We start from the raw sequence: 13,449 nt of genomic DNA, 5'->3' as shown, positions 1-13,449 counted from the left end.
GAGATTTATGAACAAAATTTATAGATTTAAAAAATATATAGTTCAACATAAATAATACGATGCGCATGTGAATATATAATAATATATATACAAAAATTCATTTAGTTTTGATAGATTACTTATAAATTATCTTTACGTAATTTTTTCTTCTTCAATCCTAATACACCCTTTATGTATAATATGTGTGTAGTAATATATAATAAGTGTATGTCTACATCTATTTTACCTTAAGAACATGAGTTTTCTAACTTAAATGTTAAATTGCTATAATATCTTTAATTAAAAACAAAAGCTTAATATATTTTAACTATACATGAAGTATACACTGACTATTCAATTTCGATCAATTCAAAATCTTCTCTAAAAAGTCTCAAATCACAAGCTGATATTTTGCACAATTTACTTCTTAAAAAAGAAATAGATAAATTATCAAGTATGTTTACTCGTGGAGGCATTTGACCCAATATTCCCAAATCTACTTTACACTCGGCTCAAATATAGAAAAATAAAAGCAAAAATGAAGGGATTTATGACAAAGAATAAATCGCATTCGTCAAACGCGATTTATGAACAAAATTATAGCTTTCAAAGATATACAGTTCAACATAAATATTACGATACGCATGTCAATATATAATATTATATATACAAAAATTCATATAGTTTTGATAGATTACATATAAATTATCTTTGCGTAATTTTTCTTCTTCTTCAATCCTAATACACTCTTTATGTATAATATATGTGTAGTAATATATAATAAGTGTATGTGTACATCTATTTTACCTTAACAACATGAACTTCCTCACTTAAAGTTAAATTACTATAATATCTTTAATTAAAAACATCCATAAACTTAAACGTTAAGTTACTTTAATACTCCAAACTTAAAACACTCATCTATATCTATATAAACTATACACCGATCATATATTGTGATACACTTAAAAAGCTAAATATGATTTAACTATATATGATGTATATATTGACTATTCAAATCCGATCAATTCAAAATCTCCTCTAAAAAGTCTCAAATCATAGACTGATATTTTGCACAATTTACTTTTTAAAAAATAAATAGATAAATTAACAAGTATGCTTACTCGTGGAGGCATTTGACCCAATATTTCAGACTCTGCTTTACTCTTGGCTCAAATATAAAAAAAATAGAAGCAAAAGTATAGAGATTTATGATAAGGCATAAATCGCATTCGTCAAATGCAATTTATGAACAAAATTTATAGCTTTCAAAGATATATAGTTCAACATAAATATTACGATACACATGTCAATATATAACATTATATATACAAAAAATCATATAGTTTTTATAAATTACATATAAATATCTTCACCTCATTTTTTTTCTTCTTCAAACCTAATACACTCTTTATGTATAATATATGTGTAATAGTATATAATAAATGTATGTCTACATCTATTTTATCTTAAGAACATGAATTTTCTAACTTTAATGTTAAATTACTATAATATCTTTAATTAAAAACATATCTAAATTTAAACATTAAATTACTATAATACTCTAAACTAAAATCACTCATCTATATCTACATGAGCTAAGTTACTTACAAAAATATTAATGATAATAATTAGCCTTTCAAAGTTGAAGTGAAAGACACGTGGCTTGATCAATCAACATGATCGTTCCTAATTTCAAAATACGTTAAATTATATTGCTCAGCACATGTTATTCGTTTGTCTTTAGTGGATGTTTGAACTAATTCAATTATTAAATGTAATGTATTTTGTTTCCTTTAAGAATCACTTTATAGGTTTTACAGATATGAAAAATTTAAATACAAACATAAAGTGTTTAAATAATGAAGATTATCATTTAAATATTTTTTATGTAACATTTACTATTGCCATGTACCATTTATATATTATCATATTATCACCACTGTAATCATTTTCATAATTTATCCTCGATATCAACCATCTTCACTGTGGATTTACGGTAAAATTACAATAGTTAACAACCAATCATCATCTTCATTAGTTATTGTTGTGAACCAAGCTAGCTTTATGAGAGCCTATGGGTTAGAAGTGGTGAATGAGATCGGGCCAAATAAAATGTTAGAGTGTTTTATTTGGAATCCAGGCCCAATCAACATTTGGTTAAAAGACGGAATGAGTTGGAAAGAAGGGTTATGCATATTGAAGAAAATGTTTGTCCTCTTTTCTTCTTCTAGAGTCTAAGCCTCCATCTCTGTTCTTTATCTCTAACCTCATTTATTTGTTATTTCAATATTTTCATTGTAATTCAGTTGTTTGAACATTGCAATTACGATTTTAAAATTATAATCGCATTCCAGTCTCTTATTAATATAGTAAGATATCCGGATTTGTTAAAGCTTGGTTCACAACAATTATCCTTGTCAACCATTTCTATCACTATTAATGCAACTATTAACCGTCCTTCATCAACCACCACCATCAAACATTTTCATTACCAATCACTTCCACCACCAGCTATCGTTGTACATTTATCGTCCTTGGCCACCAACATTTAATCACTATCGGCTATCATTGCACAATCACTATCTCCAACCCATTCACTTACCACGAGTTGCCACTACTTTTTATATCATAGTACATTGAAAACACAATTTTTATATCACCATATAAGCTTATGTTTTCTCTAATATCTATATAAAAGTAAATATGGCTTAAGGGATTCGAACCCATGATATAATTTCTTGTATGTCAATTTAACAAACCAATACCTTAAGCGAGTCAACCATACCTTCAAGTTGTTTAAAACAGTAATCCCAACAAGAAGATAATTAATTAAGTGCTCAAAAAACCACGTTGTCACTCTTATTACAGTTGGTCAAAACATTTTTCCATCGTATCATAACAAACATTTTCCTTTTTCTTTTCTTTTCCATTTGACTAGGAAAGTCTTTCCCTTTGTCACCCCGAAAGCAAAATATTATTCCATTTTATAGCTTATAAATTTCCAAATGAAGCATTATAAAATGGACTTTGATACTTGTCTTTACCGGCATCGAAATATGCATACCATTTAAATTACAATCTACCGTGATACAAAATTAGTCGCAAATAGTAACAACTTGCAGCAAAATTGTTAATTATACTTCTACACAAGGCTTTTTACCATATAAGGACCTTCAAGCTCATAGCCTAGCTTTCTGTAGTAATGCCGGGTCCCTACGCCCGAGATAACAGCGATTTTGGTCGACCTATGCTCCCTCTGAGCGATCCGCTCGGCCTCCTCCATCAGCAGAGTACCATAACCCTGGTGCTGCAGTTTATCTGTGTCTCGACCATGAACAGGAACTGCGGTCCCATAAACATGAAGCTCACGAACAATTGAACACCTCCCCGTGAGTTCTGGGCAAGTCACATTTCGTCCACACTTCCGCAGCCGTAGCAATCCAACAAGAATATCCTGCATAATGAAAAGAAAGGAATAGTGAAATCTGATTTAAGGTCCCTTCTTATATTGAAGATGTTAACAGTCATACAATGCAACATGTTTTTCAGCAATTACATGAACTCTTCATAGTGCAAGTACAATAGTTTACCAGCACTTATAGAAAGATCTAGAAGACATGTTTAATATATACTACTCTTATTAAAGTTAAAAGTTAAAATGAAAATAGAAATATGACTTTCCTGGACCATTTTTTTGTTTCTAAATTGCAGGACACGACTCCGAAGAAATTTCCTTAAAAAGTAAAAACGAAAAAAGGCTTGCTTACATCACTGTATACGAAGTTATGTGCTGATACCACGGCAGGAAAAGTAGAAGTAACTTCTTTTTTCATCAGAGAACAAGTAATTTTTTTTGGTTCAATAATCTAGAGTAAGTTACTGCTTTTGGCAGCAAAATACATTGAGTTCAATTTACTAGTTTGACACTAGAGCAACGAAGGAGTTGTAAATCATCAAAGAAAAACAGCTGAATTGACATACCTGACGTGTATCTTCGTATGAAAGAAAGGTCTCCCATCCTTCATTTGCTGTATAATCACGGCGAACAAGCTCAACTTCTTCAGGCCTTATCTTGTTGTGAATGTCCTAATAAGTTATTTCCATCAAATCATTTGAGTTCTGAGACCACACTGTAAGAGATGCAAGAAACTAGATACAAAAATTATATTACCTGGATACCAGCTTCGCGTGTTCGGACATCTCGGCATTTCAAGCCAAGATCATCCATTCGAGCTAAAGCTAATTCTCGGAGATTCCCTTTCTCAACTCCAGAAGTCACTAAAGGCATAGGGATATCACGTTGGACCCTGTAAACGCGTGTCCAAGGTGGCACCATAGAAAGTATCCTAGCTACAATGTCTACAAGTTGCTCTGGTGGATAATTTCTATACCTGCATGTGTTAACACTTCTAATGACTAATGACCTAATTGAAGTAATAGTTTCAAGTTTGCATCCAACAATATGTCTACTGCTATTGCCGACCAGGTTGGATGAGATCAATCTTATTGACTGATTTAAATAAAATGACTTCAGCAACAGAAAAACAACACATGCGATAACAAAATCCAGAAAGTAGACTACCTCCCAGTTTTCCACAGTTCATAAAGTCCCGTGCCACGAATAACAAGTGTAGGATAGATTTTAAGCCCATCTGTCCTAAATGAAGGACTCTCAAAGAATTCCTTGAAACTCTCCAAGTCTCTTTCAACGCCAACGTTTGGAAGGTCAGGCATCATATGAGCAACCACCTACAAAAATTTAACAAAGGTATGCATGAAAATTTTACCAGTACAAAAACAACAGACCTAGTGTAATCCCACAAGTGGGGTTTGGGGTGGGTGAGTGGGTAATGTGTACGCAGTCTTACCCCTGTGGACTATTGGCAGCTTTTAATCATAGTGGGAGCTTTCGGAAATCACTTAACAGGTCAAGATCATAGGAAGAGGATAAGAAGAGGGAAGAACAAGGGAGAAGATCTACCTTGTGAAGGTAGAGAGGTTGTTATCGATAGACCTCGGCTCAAGTAAAACATATCAAAATCAAGTATGAAAGGAAAAATAGTAATGAAGACACCACACTACAAAATAAATGAGATAAAAACAACAAATAATACGGTAATCGAAGCAAAAGAAACAACAGATAATAATAAAATTATATTCCTCAAGTCCAAAAAGACCCCACTTGTGGGGTTACAATGGGTGTATGTTGTTGAAGTCTAAAAAGAAATAGAAAGGAATTAAATGTGTGAATCACGCCAACAGCTTCAAGACAAAGCTTCATTTCAAATCCTTCCAAATGAGATAAGATACCTCGAAATAGATAATATTGTAACTACAGATATAAATTTGACTTTCCAGTTTCCATTCTAATTTCTTCTTCAAGGCTCATCTTTCGTGTCGCTTGGGGAGTGTGAAAGGGTAGGCTATTAGAGGTGGAAGGGTTTTTAGCCTGGATTCTGGAGCCAAAAGTAGAGATTGGACCAAAACCACCAACAAAAAGAAATTAGAAAAGCACCTTGAAGCCAGCATCCTTTGCCAAACAAAAGCAATCAGCCACAGCTGCTACAGTGTGGCCTCTATTGGTGTCACGGGCAACATCCTCATATGTACTCTGGACTCCAATTTCTAGCCGTGTACAACCGTAAGAAAGCATCTGTCTCAGATGAGGTCCAAGGCAGTAGTCTGGCCTCCTATTGGCAAAATACAAATTATTGAGTACACAAAAAAGATATGAATAAAATGCTATATGCTTAAATTGTTCAGAGGTAATAGCTCCACCAAGCATCTAAGCCTCCAAAAAACTTAAGTATAGCATCTGAACTAGCTCACACATGAAAAAAGCAAGACAAAAGGGAGGAGAACAAAATTGATAAAAAGGAGGATATCTCAGTTACAGAGGACCAGAGCATAAGCTAAAATGTTTCTCGAGGTGCTTTTCCCTTTGGATTTTTTCTTTTTTATTGGTAAGTGTTTTTCACTATGATTTTTATACCGCTCTCATGTAGCCAATAGTTACTCACGTTTCAATTGTCATCCCAATGCACTTTGTCGCCCCATGTTCGGAGTATGCAACAGCCTCTTCAACATTGGCAGAAGTATGTCCGGATAAAGCATCATGAAGATTCCGTGTGAAGTAATCACGATAGTCTGCAGGCAATGACATGAATGTACCTCCCATCAAGATGAATTCAACCTGCAATTAGACATTCGTAACTATGAGGAAAGCAGTCAATTTTGGAACAATTCACGAAAATCAGAAAAGAATAAGTAGTACTTCCAAGGGGGAAAACCTTATCAACACTGTGACCCAATCTCTTAAGTTGATCAATGCGGCTTCGAGCTTGTACATAAGGGTTGTATCTGGAAAATGAACCACATAAGTACTTTCCCTAATTCTGATACAAACCCTGATCTTGTCTTTCCAAAGATAACTTTTTTGAGTAAGAGATTATAACGACTTTCTAGTTAGTCGTGTGTAAGGAAATGGCACATTTTTTTCCAACAAGAAACAAATTAAAGATTAAGACCTATATTACCTGAAGAAGAAAAGCTAATATTCACAGTTTAGTATATTTATCTCCACAAGAAAAAGAAAAATTAGATGGAAGGTTAACAAATCTCTGATGCAAAGACACATTAACCAGCATTAAATGGTTATCTTTCTGCAGATGTATGATACTTTCCGGTGATAACAGTAGGACTTCTCCAATTAAAAAAGATGAACGTATAGATGAGCTTCTCATTTATCAGTAAAATGTATAGACGAACTTCTGAAATCCTAAGGCATAATTCAGGATAGCTACTTCCATTTGATTGCCATTGAAGGAGGCAGGAGCGGATCTAGGAGGGGGCGCGGGTTTCACACAAACCCCCACAGCAAAAAAACATACACACCGTATAAGGTATTTTTTTAAAATTTTGTGTGTATATACAGATTTTGTATCCCTAACACAAGACTATAGGTCAACTCAATGATTCAAGAGGTTCAAAATGCACCTTTGAGGCTTTAAGTTCAAATCTCATACACTAATTTTTTATTTTTCAAACCCCTTAGTGAAAATACTGAATATGCCACAAGACAGAGTGAAAATACTGAATACTGAATATCATTCATAGCATCAAACTGCAAATACGGGTATGTATGTGCGTAAAAAAACAGAGAAAAATTGATTCTCACCTAGCTCGAATAGCTCGCATACTAGTAGGCTCATATCCCGTGTATGACTGGGTACTATACTCAAAATCAGAATCTGGGCCGCCAGGGCAATAGACACAAATATTTCCGGTAGTAGCTATATGAGGACAACGATGAGGCTTAGACATTACAGCAACAACAGCTATGCCCGAGGCTGTACGGACGGGCTTGGCTCGGAGTTTGGGAAGCAGTGTTTCACGCTCAGAGTCAGGCAAAGCAGCGATCATCTCTACCAACTTAGGAGCCCGAGAGAGCCCGTATTTGCGGCACGCTGCTGACTTTAGCGCATTTAGGTCTACATCCTTGCCTTTCCGTGAGAGTTCCACCATGTTGTTGACGATCTCCGTTATAGCACGAACTCTAGCTTCTTCCTCCGTCAGACCGAGGGACACAACTCCGCCCCTTCCCGGCCGCGGGAGCTTTCGGGTCTCTGCTACCGCCGCCGCCGCCATGAGTGACAGATTGAGAAGAATGAACTGAGGAAGAAACCCGTAATATGACCTGAAACCGCCGATGTCGGTTGCTTTTGGGTATATTTTGCTGCTTGCCGATGGAGGGGTTTATTATAATTATTTACAAACTGGTCCTCTAATTATTGAAAAGATACTATTAAGACCCCCAGGTAATTGAGAGTTTTCAATTTGTAGCACTAACTGTATTATACTATTATTACGTTTTACAATTTTCAGATCGCTAATAATTGAAAATCAACTTTGGAGCTAATCAAAATTTATTTTCAATCCAACGTGTGATTAGTCCAAGTTTCGTCAAAGTAGAATGTTAATTAGGATTTACTAAATTCTTGCGTAGCAAATTCAATATTTTTTTAAAAAAATGCATGGCAATATTTTATGTACTTAAATGTTGTTACCAATCATCAACACAATATCTCGTGGGGAGCAAGTGAATCATGAGATTTCAAAGTTTAAATTCCAATGAAAACAATACTAGGTGATTTTTTTTTTTGAGTTACTCAATCCTAGTGTAGATTAGATTGAGTTGATAGATGGAGGTGACACATATCTAATAGGATTAGTCGATTTCGGACAACACCATGTTTTATACACCATCCAATGAACTAAAACTTGCTACACTTCAAATTCAAATTCCACGTTTATCCTTCAAACATTGCGTCTGATCAGTAGGACAGTCAGTACAACTTCACTCCCAGTAAATAAGTACTATTTCAGAATGCATAAAAAGCAACAACTGCACAAAAGTCTGCTAAAATGGTTTAAAACAACGTGAAGTCTGCTAAAATGGTTTAAAACAACGTGAAACCTATTTTCTGTTGATATATTTACAGGAAAAGGGAGAAGGAAACTCTCAAACCCACAACAAAATTGTCTCCTTAGAAAATCATGTATACACTGATCACTCCTATCTATTTTTGCATCAAAGATGCAGTGCGGAAATGAACGAAAGCTAAAGCTAAACTAAGTTGATATGAAGTACAACAGAGAGAAGATACTTTTTATCTGACTTTGAAAAGGGCATCACGATTCATCTTCTGACTCTGAAGTCTCTACTTGCTCTGCTGGCCCTTCAATTGTACCAACAACTCGTCCTTGCGCGGGTTGTTGAAGAATGCTTCCAACTAAATATAAAAGAAGAAATTTAATTGGTCAACTTATCACCTTTTGATGTACACGGTACATATTCCAAACTAAAATATGGTGTTCACCAAGAAATAGTCCGTGGATGCTAACATAAGAAGAAGGAAGACGTTTCCTGTCAAAATATATATGATGGAAATCATTTATATAAAGGAACTACCTGATAGTAAAGTTTTGCCAAGAAGAACCTTTGCAAACTGGATTTCTGCTTGGTGAGTGCTAATAAATTTAGCCTGCATATTTTATTTCCATAAGACAATCTGAATAAGGATTCAAAAATCCATAAGAAGCTGCGGATATACATGTTAGAGACAAACTATGAAACAAGAACCCTTAAGCAGTCCTACGAGATTACATGCACGATAGCAGTTTCTTCCAGCATTGTACAGAAATTTCTGAAAATCTTTGGAAGGCGGCTAAAACATCAAGCAACAACAATGCATCCTAATAAAGTGAACTAGATGACACTTTACATATTCTTCAATTAAATGGCAAGTTGCATCTACACATTTGATATGCAAATTTACAACATACGTTAACAGATAACTTTTACCAATTCTCCATGAATTAACTCCAAAATATGATCCAGCCTTGCTTGATGTCTCATGAGGAAAGGGCGCAGATGGTTCGTGTACAATTGCTTAGCACCCTGTGTAACACCAAAAGAAGTGCATGACTTTCCAAAAATCCATTTTGGGTGAAAAAGTAAGTATATACTTCAAGCTAAAGCTATATCCTTATCAGTTTTTTTTTAAAAAAACTACATCCTTAACTCTAATTAAGCAGTTCAGCTGAATTCAACTCAAAAACAGCTAGATATTTTTTATTTCCAGGATGTTTGGCCGGATACGCTCGCAAGTATGTTGAGATTAGGACATCGTAATGCTAATTTTCACTCGTACAAAAAAGTTACAAAAGGGCCCAATGATGATTATTTTAACTATTAAACATGGTTCACTATCTTCACCATTCTCTATTTTCCACTGTCTGCCAGATTCACTAGCTTCCCCTCACCCACCCATCCCTCAACCATCCTCTCTTAGGCTCCCACCTTCCTTGTCTCTTGCTTGAAACCTAAGTTCCATGTTCTTTTTCTCTTATTTGAAATCTAAGCTCCACCTGTTTACCTTCTCTCTCTCTCTCTCTCCTTTTCATCTCTGTAAATCTCATCATCTATCTTCTCCTCCCAAACATGTTATTCTTCAATCTTTCCTCGGTTTTCTATTCAACAGCAGAACCAGCAAGGCTTTCATATGGAAAGAGTATCCAGTTATAAGTTGTTAGCTCAGAAAGTCACAGTCTTCATAACGGTAAAGGTACTGGCTATTTCCCAAGCACTAGGCTTTTGGAATGGGGAAGGATTTATATATTCGGGATACATAAACCATGAAAGTGAATTGTGTTTTACACCAATCCCAACCCCCCAAGCACGATAAGCGAAATGGAAAGAAAGAGAAAGATAAAGTTCAAGAAACAAATATATCTGTTGAACTCACCTCAGCAGATGGAAGTTGAAGCCAAACAAGAAATGCGAGCTTCACATGATAGTATAGTGGGAACCTATAAAATAAGACAAAGCTCTTCCATGTTACAAGAGCAAGGCTAGTAAAAGTTGGTATTCCCAAACTAATAACCCCATGTAACCACATGAGACTGGCTATAAACAAATTAGAAAACAAAAATGGAAGCAGTACCAGTAGAGAAATTTATCTGTGAATGCTTCAACGATACTGAAAGATCCATATGCTGCAAGCAGAGAGGAAGTGAGAGAGTAACTTATGATTCATTTAAAAGAGATATATGGGCAAGATAATGGCAATCACATAAATCTAAAACTAGGGATCAATTCCACTTCATAAATTTTTTCTTTCTTCTTGTAGTGGTGCACCCCATGTTCTAAAAATCTTAGATTCGCCACTGTATGTTTCCTTTGACCCTTCAAAGTCCTTGCCGCGCTTGTGTCAATCCAACACAATTTGGGTGTGGGATCCACACCAGATCTGGTCAACTTACCTTGGGTGCGGTGCTTTGACTACATCTATTACCACAAAGTACAGATTGGAAGGTATTTGGTTTGATTTTTGGGTTTATCTCATATTATATATAACACTTTGCTATTACACGAGATATCTTGTGAATAAAAGTAGGTGTCATTAAAGAATTAAGTTTATTAGTGTTAGTTCAATATCATACATAAATCGAAATATAAATATATATACTTATATATGTTGTAATATACATTTATTGACCGTATCCACACTTGGATCCATACATCAGAATCCTAAAATTTATGAGATGAGGAATCTGGCCTCTAGATCCGCACCCGTATCCGATATCCGCACTCGAGTCCGAGACGTAGCAAGTAATTGAGATATTACAAGTATAGCAGCGTCATTCTTACAAAAAATGAGATGATTAAAGGAGGATCTAGCTTAAATTCTTGTTATATTTTCTTGTTCAGTAGAGTCAACAGCTTCGTTTTATTGCTTTTTCAAATGATCTCTTAGATTATATCCCAGCAATAGTTTCAGATGGTATTAGGGAAAACAGGAGGACATACTATAGAACTTAACAGAGATATTTTGTGGTGAGGACATCAATCAGTATCTTGTGGAGCAAAATGCAATTCCAAGATTTGCAAAGCAAAAGAAAATTTGTAACGTTTTGGAAAGCATCATCACCTGCCCAGTACAGAAGCCATTTATGTTTCTCATTTTGACTCCCCATCTCAATTGCTTTGAAGGTAGAATAAACAGGCAAAACAATCCCTACAGAACAGCTGCAAATATCCTTAAAATGTTAATTAGAATCTTCACTTTTCCAAATAATAGAAACAGCTAAACAAGTAGAGTTCAGAATGTCTGTTAGAAATAAAACTTCTTCAGGCTCATGAAACGGCACTGAAACTTTTGCATTTGGCTTATCCCAAGTGTAGGATGCCTTCTTAAACACAAAAGTGACAACGGAAAAAATCAACTGGGATCATGAAAACAAAATCTCCAGACTCGAATAAGAGCTCACCATGCAGTGCGGACAATTACATTAGTATTAAGCGGGCTAAGAAGCAATTTTAACCCAATCTGCATAAAAAGAAAGTGATGTGAGATCAGAAAAGAAGAAAGAGCCTATACCTTCTGAATGCATGACATAAATGAAAATTATAAGCACAAGGATGACCAGTAATAGAAGGCAAGTTTTAGTGAAGCTTGAAAAGTCAAATTGTAAGATGAACCTCAAGGGTTGCAGAACAAGAGTGGTTGGCCAGTTCAAACACTCTGAAACTGGTGGAAGTAGCATAGGATACTTGCAAATTTTACCAACTTGTCAAGTAACCATAACTGGAAAGAAGATCTAAGAAGATCACTGTCTGTACATTTGCTCAGAACATTACAGCATTAACAAATGATATTCTATTTATGATTCTAACAATCTGATCAATTCATTCATTATTTTATACTAAAGTATTGACACCTTTAGGGGTCGTTTAACATGAGGACCGATTGGTTGAGATGATTTTATCTAGTCTAATCCCACCTTTGACAGGCCAATCTGGAAAAACTCACTGTTTCGTCCAATGTGGGTGTGGATCCCTCTGTAATGGCCAAATGTAAAAAAAAAAATCCTCTAATATAAGAAATTCTTCTGTTGTGTTTTTTTTCCTTCATATGACTTTTTATTTAATTATATTAACATTTGATTAGAGGCATTATACCATGACCCCTCAATCTAGAATTTCAAAAGACACTGTTAGATTGGAGAGGTTATCAATAAAACATCCACAAGGATTTCATTAACATTTGTATCTTAAGAATGGGAAACCTTTTAAGGAAAGGGAGATTTATAATATGCAACAATTGTTACATATAAGTCTGAAGTAGAAAGTGTAAATCAACTGAATTTTACACTGCCTAGTTGGTTCTGGAATCTGGTGTGCGTTTCCTAGTCCCTCTGAGATACAATAGGTGATGCTTAAATGTATGAGACAGTTTTGATTTTGCTAAAAAGGGAGGAAAATTCAGAACAAGCAATAGAAACACCCTTAATTGCAGATGATCCTACAAGAAAACCCAGTTACACTAGAAACACCCTAATTTACATATGAGTTTAAGCATGGACCATAACTGGCAGCAAAACGGATTGTCTGTATACGCAATCGCAGTCAGATCAGTGTTTTACGCATAGTAGACATTTAAGAGAGTATGAGAGAGAGAGAGAGAGAGAGAGAGAGGACTACCTCGCTCGAGAGATTTGAGGCAAACACAGCCATTCCTGCCATTCCCGGAGAGAGGAGCTTTTTCTCAGACCCGGCGATCGTCGGAAATTTGAGTATAAATACTGCAATCTATTGACTTTTTTGTGAATTACACATCCACCTCTTCAATATGTGAAAATTCACCCCGGTCCTTTTTCTTAATTATACTTCTTGTATGCAACGTGTAGGGATCTAATTTTTTGTGTGCTTTAAAGTAAAAACCTATGAAGTGCTTTATGTTTCATAACTATCGTTAAAGTTAAAATCGTAGAAAATTTGATTTAACTTCAATTAAATGATAATCACATAAAAGAATTACGAGTAATTGTATAAAGGGTGAGTATTTTTGCAATAATGAAACACAACATGAGATGATAACAATACAAATGGTTACGAGTAATTGT

At 34.9% G+C, this 13,449-nt stretch overlaps 2 protein-coding genes across 2 annotated transcripts; both read right to left on the bottom strand.

Moving 5' to 3' along the window:
- Nucleotides 1–2,945: 2,945 nt before the first annotated feature.
- LOC129895478 (elongator complex protein 3) lies at nucleotides 2,946–7,713 on the bottom strand. The gene is made up of 8 exons (XM_055971202.1): nucleotides 7,160–7,713; nucleotides 6,273–6,342; nucleotides 6,003–6,175; nucleotides 5,498–5,672; nucleotides 4,565–4,731; nucleotides 4,154–4,373; nucleotides 3,964–4,068; nucleotides 2,946–3,436 (listed from the first exon to the last, which is right to left on the bottom strand). Exons 1-8 carry the CDS (start codon nucleotides 7,627–7,629, stop codon nucleotides 3,125–3,127), a joined length of 1,692 nt encoding a protein of 563 aa, XP_055827177.1. The 5' UTR covers nucleotides 7,630–7,713; the 3' UTR covers nucleotides 2,946–3,124.
- Nucleotides 7,714–8,429: 716 nt separating this feature from the next.
- Nucleotides 8,430–13,206, bottom strand: LOC129896590 (HVA22-like protein k). Its single transcript, XM_055972528.1, has 8 exons — nucleotides 13,028–13,206; nucleotides 11,815–11,873; nucleotides 11,475–11,572; nucleotides 10,488–10,539; nucleotides 10,290–10,353; nucleotides 9,347–9,442; nucleotides 8,954–9,026; nucleotides 8,430–8,774 (listed from the first exon to the last, which is right to left on the bottom strand). Exons 1-8 carry the CDS (start codon nucleotides 13,067–13,069, stop codon nucleotides 8,674–8,676), a joined length of 585 nt encoding a protein of 194 aa, XP_055828503.1. The 5' UTR covers nucleotides 13,070–13,206; the 3' UTR covers nucleotides 8,430–8,673.
- Between the last annotated feature and the right edge of the window lie 243 nt (nucleotides 13,207–13,449).

This window comes from Solanum dulcamara, chromosome 7 (genome assembly GCF_947179165.1).
Source record: "Solanum dulcamara chromosome 7, daSolDulc1.2, whole genome shotgun sequence".
In the NCBI taxonomy this organism is placed as follows: Eukaryota; Viridiplantae; Streptophyta; class Magnoliopsida; order Solanales; family Solanaceae; genus Solanum; species Solanum dulcamara.
The sequence above is the reverse complement of the archived record's forward strand: the minus strand, read 5'-3'. Positions and strand labels throughout refer to the sequence as shown.